The 9,776-nt window shown below is 48.3% G+C and overlaps 1 protein-coding gene across 2 annotated transcripts; it reads right to left on the bottom strand.

The window, feature by feature from the left end:
- Nucleotides 1-1,649: 1,649 nt before the first annotated feature.
- LOC102008804 (chromosome unknown open reading frame, human C2orf47) lies at nucleotides 1,650-9,728 on the bottom strand. Of its 2 annotated transcripts, none has more exons than XM_005373257.1 (5): nucleotides 9,160-9,728; nucleotides 6,218-6,289; nucleotides 5,492-5,618; nucleotides 3,505-3,652; nucleotides 1,650-1,960 (listed from the first exon to the last, which is right to left on the bottom strand). In XM_005373257.1, exons 1-5 carry the CDS (start codon nucleotides 9,553-9,555, stop codon nucleotides 1,882-1,884), a joined length of 822 nt encoding a protein of 273 aa, XP_005373314.1. In that variant the 5' UTR covers nucleotides 9,556-9,728; the 3' UTR covers nucleotides 1,650-1,881. The 2 variants fall into 2 exon arrangements, 1 of the variants encoding a protein (XP_005373314.1); XR_259131.2 differs by lacking the exon at nucleotides 3,505-3,652 and adding an exon at nucleotides 3,329-3,468 and having other exon boundaries at nucleotides 1,874-1,960.
- Nucleotides 9,729-9,776: the final 48 nt, after the last annotated feature.

The raw sequence follows: 9,776 nt of genomic DNA on the forward strand, positions 1-9,776 counted from the left end.
AATATTAGAGATATTAGGAATAATTGATGATTTCTTACGGCTCTGCATGATAATGTCTTTATTTGGGGGGAACGCATACTGAGACATTCAGAAGCACGCGATGAGACTATGAAGTCAAGCTAGGCATCATCAAGAGCTGTGAGCTGAATAGTTCCCAGAAACCCTCCACCTCCAGGAATTTATCTGTGCTCCCTCGGGCCGGCATACATTCTTGTCCTGTTTGACCTCAGGGCATCTCGTACAGCCCATAAATGCTATTTCTGAATAATAGGCCTAAAGTCTCCATGGAGAAAGTTACTCTAGACAGACCCTGATGAAGTTTAACAAAAACCTTAACCGGACCAAATTGAACACGTGACCCTAGTCAATGTGACAAACAGCCAAGTCAAACCGTGCCCGAATTTCCAAATTCGCATGAGTAAAATAAATGCTGTTTTAAGCTACTAAATTTTGGGTTTGTTATGCAGCACTATATATGTGGAACAATCTTGCACACATATGACATTGGTACATGCTTGACAACAAAATGAGCTACTGCCCTCAGGACTTCCAGTTACCAAGCATGTCTAGGTTCATTAGGAACAAATCACTTTTCAAGACACGTGAAGCGCATCATCGGCCCGTGTAGCCTCCGCTCTCTCTGACGCTCCGTGTTCAGCTCCCCGAGTGGCAGCCCTTGCGGGCTGGCCCCTGTGCCCTCATCGGCTGTGTTCTAGCTCTGCCTTCTCGCTCAAGGGCATCTCTCAGGGGACTCTGGCTCACCTCTGCACAGGCCTGCGGGTGACCCCGGACTGTGTGACCGGGATCATGACCCAGCAACCTGAATGGACTAAGAAAGGCCTGGCAGGCTGGCCAAGCCCAGCTCTGGGTGTCTGTGGATGGCTCGCACGGAGGCCTGCAGACGGGGGAGACCCACGCGGACGTGGGCAGCACCAGCCAACAAGCTTAGGGGGGACTGAAAAGGAAAGCAGGCTGTGTGCTCACTCTTGAACAGCTCCAGGCTGGCCATCGCCCGTGCACGTACGTCTCTGGGCTCTTCCACGACCCTCCCTTCAGTTCCCAGGCCTCTGCCCCTGCCGTGGAGTGGCACCCTGAGCCCACTCATTCTGCGTCGGCCTCTTCTGGCTGCAGACTGGATTCTCGGCTCTCCAGCCGCGGACGGCCTGTGCGTGCCGCAAAGCTCCGTGCTCGCTCTGCCTCTGCTCCTGCCAGCCGGCCCAATAAACCCCCTTGCTGAACTGTGCACGTGTCCTACCCAATCTGCTCCTTTGAAAGCCCTCCCTCGCGCAGACTGAGAACTCTAGGACTCCAACACAAGTATGTGAAGACAAGTGGGATTCCCTGTGCGAGGCTGAGACAGTGTTTTTTCTCCTCGGACTCCTGGATAATTCAAGCCCCTAAGAGCTTTCATTCTGCAAAGGTCATCTGCTGGCCCTGTCTTCTTATCCACACAGCTGCCCCAAGTACTGAATAGCAGCAGTTTTTTAAAAATAAGCATTACCATTCTTGGATGAATGGTGTGTGCTGGCCACAATAAAATCTTTAAGGACTGAGGGACATGTAAGTAGTTCAGTACCTTGTTAGGTCTGTAAAATTAACTCACATGTGTGCAGACAGAATATTGGAAATACTAAACATGACACCAGTAATGTGGTGGTGTTGCAGTTCTTTGTGTTTTATTTTGTGCTCCTATAAAGACGGTGGTACCAATCTGGAAAATACTTTATTGTACCATTCCAACACTCCGTAAGGGGTATTTCAAGTGAATACAAAAGTAACCCACAGGCTTGATTAAGTGAAGATCACATGATCCAAAGTGTTTCTTCCTCAGTTTTCCACAGCAATCGCTAAAAGTCCGCATGCTGATTTTTCCAAGAAAGATTATTCGAGTAACTTTGAATGTTCAATCCGTGCAATGGTCCAGTCGGGCTTTACTCCTTGCGTGAACTCTCTCTGAAATCTACCAAAAAACATTATGAGTAATGAGAATCTCACATCTGCCCAGTGCATTCTGGTTAAGTATGCAGACTGAAAGAATTAGAAGCAGTTTTTAACAGTAAGCTACTTTAATAGCTAATAGTAAATCAAAATAAAAAGTTTAATTTACCAATATAATCACAAAAATACACTCCTTGAAACTGAAGTACATTCTGAGTTGTGCTTTGTTTTTGGCAGTGCTGGGGATCGAGGAGGGCCTTGCACATGCTAAGCACCTGCTTTCCTCTGAGCTCTCTGCCGACCCCTAGGGTATTTCAAACGGAATGATCTACATTCAATGTCTGCCCCTTCTGAATGAAACCTGAATAGAACACTGCTATAAAATACTAGCTAACACACGTGCCTCATAAAAGAAGATACGAACTGTACTCTGGTGATCCAAACAGCACTTTAACTATAAAGTACAGTGTACAGGAAAAGCTGTTTTTAAGTAACACTGTTACCAATCTAGTAAAATTTCTGTAACTTTGGCAACATCATATAATATTCCCTCTTAAATACATTATGTCTCCACTAACTTGTTTAGTTGTTCACTGTGCCAAACTGTCTTTGCACAAAATATGTTTTATAAGTAACTTGCTAACTTCCTACTAAAAGTACTCCTAAGGGTTGTATCCCCTCAGTACTGCGTCTGAATCCCTAGAGTACTCGGCAAACAGGAAATGGTCAATAAATCGGGAAATGATCAATAAAACTTGGCCCATGTGCCCAGTGCTGCAACCGCCTCTCCCACCCCATGTGCTCTTCTGGAACGTGATCTTGCTGTCTGCTGGTCCATGAAGTTGTGTGTGCTCTTCAGTTTTCTTTTCTTGGCATTCTCGGCTGGCCTTGAACTCACAAGCATCCTCCCAAATGCTGAGACTGTAGGCCTGTGCCACCATGCCTGGCAGCAGTGGGTCTCTCCACACACCCTGGTGGTGCGGGTCCCGTGACTGCTGTGACCAGAGGACGACGGTGGAATGACACGGCTTTAATTCCAGGCACTGCCCTCTACAGGTCTAGCAGTTTCCATTTCTGCCTCTTGGGATCCAATCACCAAGTAAAGGACTTGGCCAATCTGAAACTACCAAGAGCCCAAGCCACAAAAGGAGGCCAGAGCGGGAGGCATGGAGAAGCCACGGAGCACGGGGGGCCACACCGGAGGGGAGAGGGCACCGTAGAAATGGCTCCTCCTGCCCCTGGTGAGGCAGAGAAAAGCCCACAGCTGAGCCCTGCAGGGCCCTGCAGCAGCCTCAGGCGGGTAAGCGGCTGCTGGAGTGACCAGCGTGTAGGGGCACTTGTTACGCAGTGATAGAGCCGAGCCCTATTCGATGAAACTCAGCAATATTACCTCTTTCTAATTTCTTAACACTCCCATTTCATATCCATGGTGTCTATGACCTTTCTCTTCACAAATAACTTGTCAAATTTCCGTCCTTTTCTTCCTAAAGCTCCCTTTAGTTTTCACTCCTTCACACTGTCTTCCATGCTCTAGAGGGAGGAAACAATGAAGCGTGTTACACTTACTCATAACTGGCACTAAGAAGTTGCTTAGTTTCCACATTCTGATCCCCCAGCTTAACCTGGAACACACTGGCTCCATGGACAGCCTCGCTGGGGATGTTGGCACTGGTTAGATACCAAAAGCACATCAGGATGTTAACAAACTTCCTTCCTTAGGGAAAAAACACACACACAAAAACAAATCACAGTGATCCATAGTGCAGTCGAAGCTGAAATCAGAAATGTGCTGTAGTTACACTGCTGTTACAGATCAAACCCTGTGCATGTTTGTTGCACCTTAAGATATTCTTTCGAAACACTTTCTTTTTAGAAAACTTTAGTAAGGGTTATTACAGACCTTCACCCCTCCTTTGTGCCTTAGTAGTACAGCATGTAGTTACTGAGCACATATTTCACTAAGTGTACTACATGGATTATTCTGAATTTACAGCATTTTCTAAAACTGTAACAGTCTTATGACAGATATCTATTGTTATGACAGTGATGGGGGGGAAAAACCAGTTTTTGCTGGCAAGTAATCAATCCCAACTGCCTGAAAGAAGGCAGGCTTCTAGTCTATCCTGGACTGCCCTACTATACTTAGCAGTTCGGACAAACTGTGTGAAAATAATTAGTAACCATGGTACAGAGAACGATCAAATACATTCACCAATGTTTCACATTTTTAATGTGTGTATGAAAACTTTTCTAACCAGGAGTCCTCTATCATCCCTGCCTGGGGAATGTGACCATTAAACTTGACTATGTCCACTGGACCAGCTTGGAAACTGCTCAGGAGAGCAAAGCACTTCTAGGTGTGTGTGGTGGGTCACAGAGGTGCGCTCTTAGAGACGAAACCCATCTGGTTCCTCACCCTCCTCTGACACTGCTCCCCTGCTCTACCTCCCAGCAGCCAGAGGCGAAGCAGCCCTAAATGCCACGCCCTCCAGCCACATGTCAGAGCCAGCAGACAACAGACTGAATCCCTGAAATTAAACTTCTCCTCCTTTACATTGTGGGTGTCAGGTACTGCGTCCAGCATCAGGAGAGCTGGCGCACACAAGCAGTATGTAAGCATGAGCTGGACTTCCTACGTGCCTGGCACATGATGCGTACAGAAGCTGGGTACTGTAGGAGACCATGACTGACCTCCATTGTATATTAGTAGCCGTCTTACGTGCCTTTCCCTTTAAGTCAGGACTGCCTACCGTTGCCTAGCTACTCCCGCCTCAAGAACTAGGACTACCCACCGTTACCTAGTTACTCCCGCCTTTGTCGGGTTATTTGGTTATTCCCACCTTAGAACTTCCGCGTTTCTCTGTGCCGTATATAAGCACGGCACTTCCCGCTAATAAACGAGACTTGATCAGAGCACTGTCTTGTCTCCATTCTTCGTGTCTCTTGTCCCTTTATAATCCCCACTCCCCCTCTAGGGTCCTAGTTGACTGTACCCGCAGGCTGGGACAGGGTACAAGGAATCTGTCACTCTGTCCATTAATGTACTTGTCAGGAGTGCCATGGGGAAAATGTATGCACTGCATAGGAAAAGAACCAGATAACCACTAAAGCTCCTTTTAACGTTTTTGATTATCCCCAAAGCCAGTCTGGGAGTTCTACAGTTAATTCTTTTCACATCAGTCTTTAGCTGACACCATCTACACTGATTTTGCTTTAGTCTTTATTCCTTCCACAGGATATGCAGCTCGAAATTTAAAAGGCTCAACTACCTCCTCCAAGTTAGGAAATGTGAAACATTGACACTTTCAATTTGAGACACGGGTGCAGCTTGTCCTACACAGATTCTTTTCATCAACATGACTTTCTCTCCTGTGTGCTGAACAGTAGTAAGCAGAGGCTCTAAACGTCAGGAACTACTGCCACGTTTCCAGCCTTCAGAAACGAGTCTACCTTCTCGGAGGCTCTGTAAACACCCGCCTGGGCAGAGAGAATCCACCAGCCAGCGGACCTGGATGGCTCTGGTCACTCAGCAGCCGACTGTGCTCAGCATTACCTTTCTCGTCATAGTAAATGGAGATGTCCCCTGTTGACATGTAGACGATCTCATCTAAGTCAGCAGCAAGAGCACTTCTGTGGTCATCAGGTAGTGATGTAACTTTTTCTTTCAATATAGGTAGCACCTAAGTTTGGAAAAAGCAAACTGTTAGGTCACCAACTCAGCTTCTGAAAGTACTGCATTAATGATCTCTATCAGGGAATGTATTTTTCTAAACCTATTTTTAAATTTACTACACTATCTACTTATCCTCAAAGGCAAGGATGAAAGGCCTTTAATTTATTCACATAGATAATTCCTAATAGAACATGACACATAAAAGCAACTGAAGGATATCGTATTTATTTATGCCTGAAATAGCTGGACTCATGCCAGCTTGTACACAGCACAAAGTACTCAAGCAGACTGTATTTTAGCCACTGGTGCACACACACTATTTTAAAGCAAATATCAGAATGTGTAACATTTTACCACAAGAAAGCTATGTACTTGTTTTGAAAGAAAAATTATTCTTTAAGCCAGGAATGGTGGTACATGAAAGTAATGCCATCTCTTTGGGAAGCTAAGGAATAAGATAGCAAAATCAAAGCCAGCCTAGACCACTTAGTGGGAATGTCTCAAAATAAAAAAGGCTGGACATAGCTCAGAGGTAGAGTGCTTCCCTGGCATGCACAAGGCCCTGGGTTCAATCTCCAGTACAGGGGGGGAAAAGTATACTTTTACCTCTTTGGCCACAAGTTCTTCCAATAGATCGAATTTACACTGTGACAGCAATCTGGATACATAAGCAAAAGCCTTGGAAAAAAAAGGAGGAAGGGAATAAGCATTTCAAAATATCATAAAATATACCATACAGCGTTAATACTTAAACGGCTAAACGTAACAAAAACTATTTTAGAAAAAAGGTAATAAACAATGTCAAGTAGTAATGTATTCACGTTAGCTGAGACTCCTTTGAAGTTGGCTGACATTTCTTAGACGGTCTCTCCACATACAGAGTATTGCTAGTTATGTATCTACTCTTGGAATCTGGGAAATAGCAGTGAGGCAGACACAGCAGATGCTTTAATAAAAATACATACATTCTTTTAAAGTAATGATGAACCATTAACTATTCTATGACCCACCTCTTAAGTACAGATAGCAGTTAGGAAGCAGGAGACTGTCTAGACCAGTGGTGGTGAAACTATGGCGTGCGTGTCACAGCAGGACATTTGTACCATTGAAAGCTCTGAAAGGTTCGCCATCATTGGGCTAGGCTGAATTGGGAGTCTGGGTTGCAGTTTATACCTCATTGAGAGATAAAGTACATTTGAGAAAGTGGGGGAAAAGAGTATATAGTTTAAAATAGGTGATCCCCACTTTGAAGTGTGAGGTCTCATTTTAAAGGGGGTTTTGTACATTCCTAGCAATGAGAAACCAACTGCAAATTAAGACCCCACCTTTCAGGAGGGGAGGAAGCCAAGTTTGGGGAGGAAGACAAGAGGAGGAAGACAAGAGGAGGAAGACAAGTCTGCTGGCAAATTCAAGAACCAAGACAGGATGATTTGGGGGCATGTAGAAGATCCACCTGGGCGTCCTAAAGAAAGCGACATCTAAGCTGAAATCCGAAGAACCGGCAGAAGAAAGGAGACGCACAGTTAGAGGACACTGCACAGCTGCTATAGGCTGAACTGAGCTCCCCACCCCCATGTCAAAGCCCTGGCCTCCAGTACCTGGGAATGCAACTGTATTTGGAGATACAGCCTTAAAGAAATGACTAAGTTAGGGTGAGCTCATTATGGGTCCCTAACCCAATGTGACTGGTATCCTTGTAAGAAAGGGTAATGTGGACACACACAAAGCTGCAGGGACATGAACAAATACAGAGCAAAGACCACGCAGGAACATCAGCGTGCAAGACAGAGAGGCCTCAAGAGAAACCAACCCTTCTGATACTTTGATGTTGAAATCTTGTTGCTTAAGCCACTCAGTCCGTGGGGCTCTGCTAAAGAGCCCTAGCAAACAACACAATAATAAAGCTGAATTTAAGAAAATGCGGACACCTGAATGGATTCAAGGACTCTCTGCAAACACTTTAGAGGTTCTCAGAGTTTGGAGAGACTGTATGTCTTGGGAAGCTTTCATGTGGAAGATGGGTAGTAATTTGGGCAAAAGAAATGACCAAAACCGTCATGTTGATACCCAACCATCAGACCCGCATCTGTGTGACCAAGGAGTTCACACCTGAGCCACTCATCCTGAAAAGCACTAAGGAACCAGTAAGAGCCTGCCTTGAGAAGCCCTAATGACACACAAGAGTCCAACCTCCAGCAGAGGCTTCCAGGAAACAGCCTGCCCTTGCACACGCAAAGCTAAAATGTACAAGAAGGCTAGAAGAAAACAGGAATTTGAGGGCCACAGTAGGCGATGGTGCCACATCAAATGCATTGACCCACCGCAAGCAGGTTCTGTGGGGCCCCCTACTCCCCTCCTCACATGGTAAATGTCTGTCTAGATACCACATGACTGTCTCCGCCTCTGGTGACCCTGGAGGACTGTTTACAGTTCAGGACATGTCACAGGACAGCGTACACTGGCCACACACTCTTGATCAGCCATCTCCTTTCTGGAGCTTACCTTCGTCACTAGTTTTCTAATTTTCATGAGTGCGTGCGTGCAGTGTGTAGTGTTCACACTCCTTGCGTGCAGCTGGCGCACCCACAGGGCACAGCTGAACGCCTTTTCCATCCACTTCCCCTCTCCTCCCTCCCCTCCTCGGGTCCTCTTCCCTTCTCAGAAAGATCCATCTTCCTGCTTCCTATTATCCATCTTTTATTCCGCTCTTTATGTATACTTTGGGTTTCTCGTACAGAGAAACTGTGTGACTATGTATCTGATTTATTTCACTTCGTATCATGGTCTCATGGTGCATCCATTTTCCTACAATGTGAAGGCCCTGTGTTCAATCCACAGCACAATAAATACATAAAATTTTTAAGAAAAGAAGGAAGAGGAAAGAAAGGTTGAGAGGTTTAGAGGGCCTTTTACCCTGGAAAAATACACGCACACACATAATCTGCCAATTATCTCGATTCAAAGTGACCATCACATGGGTAAGATAAAACACTACTGGCCATTCAGAGTCCTAACTGATAAAGCTAGGGCTGGGAACCGGCCCGCCAAGCATTCGCAGCGTGCTGGGGGCTGTTCCTCTCATCAGTGACTGCGGACAGCAGGCCCAGCAAACTCTCTGAAAGGGCAGAACTGCTCCTTTCCAGACCTCCCCTTAAGGAGCGGGGTACGTGTCAGAGAGCCAGCCGCGAGTTCTGCCTTTGACCAGCGATGACACGACAGGACTTCGGAAACGTTACCTCGCTCCTCACCAAAGTCCTGTCTCCTCAATTTATCCAACACATATTTAAGGAGTTCCCACTGTGTGCCGTGTACTGGCGTGCCCACTCTGCAGAGTTAGAAACGCCAGAAAAAGGCCGAACAGCTTCTACGTGGCAGCAGTGGGCTGTGAATCCATCTGTCTGACTCAAACCCTGCAGGGAGCGGGAACACTTTGCGGACACGCGCAGAGCTCACTTTACCCGCGGGGGCGGCGGCTGGGCGTCCGGCCGCGACCACCGCCCGCCAGCCGAGCGCCCGCGTCACAGCGGGGGCGGGCCGGGGACCGCTACCTGCTTGGCCGCCCCGGCGAACTCGGCCATGCTGAAGTCGCGGTCGAAGTAGGCCCAGATCAGGAAGGCGAGCACGCGGGTGCGCACCCAGGTGACGGGGTTGGAGAAGCCCAGGACGATCATCCTGGTCCCCGGCCGCTGGCCCTCGGTGCTGTAGCCGCGCCGGAGGCCCGCGGGACCGGGGCCGAGGCCCGCGGGGATGCCCGGGCCGGGCCACAGCCCCAGGCGGCGGGCACAGAGCGTCGCTCCCGAGCCGAGGCGGCGGCGGCACGAGCAGCAGAGTCCGGCCCACAGCGGCGTCACCGGGGCCGCCCCGAGGGTCCGCAGCCCAGCGGCCCCGCCCGGCAGCGACCAGGAGAGGAGCTGGCGCGGGAGCAGACGGGAGGCCAGCGCCATGCTCGTGACCTTTCACCCCGATTGCCGGTGCAGCATCGAAAGGAGGCCGGGAGGAAACAACCTCAGTGGCGTCGAAGAAAGGGCCTGGAGAGACACGCCGGCTGGCCGGCTGCTGCCACCTCTGAGGAGGCCGCCCGCTCAGCTGTCCAGCACCCGGCCCGTCAGAGGCTAGTCGGTTCTGCGCCGCGCGCCCAGGACCACCAGCACCCCAATCCGGGAGG

This window comes from Chinchilla lanigera, unplaced genomic scaffold, assembly GCF_000276665.1.
Source record: "Chinchilla lanigera isolate Chin_1 unplaced genomic scaffold, ChiLan1.0 scaffold00002, whole genome shotgun sequence".
NCBI lineage: Eukaryota > Metazoa > Chordata > Mammalia > Rodentia > Chinchillidae > Chinchilla > Chinchilla lanigera.

What these genes read in the sequence shown, in the direction of transcription:
- LOC102008804 (XM_005373257.1), bottom strand. Translation starts at nt 9,555, where the DNA reads ATGGCGCTGGCCTCCCGTCTGCTCCCGCGCCAGCTCCTCTCCTGGTCG. An exon ending in TCGCCGGGGCGGCCAAGCAG is followed by an intron (nt 6,290 to 9,159) that starts GTAGCGGTCCCC and finishes TTTTTTTCCAAG; the next exon opens with GCTTTTGCTTATGTATCCAG. An exon ending in AAGAACTTGTGGCCAAAGAG is followed by an intron (nt 5,619 to 6,217) that starts GTAAAAGTATAC and finishes TTCCAAACTTAG; the next exon opens with GTGCTACCTATATTGAAAGA.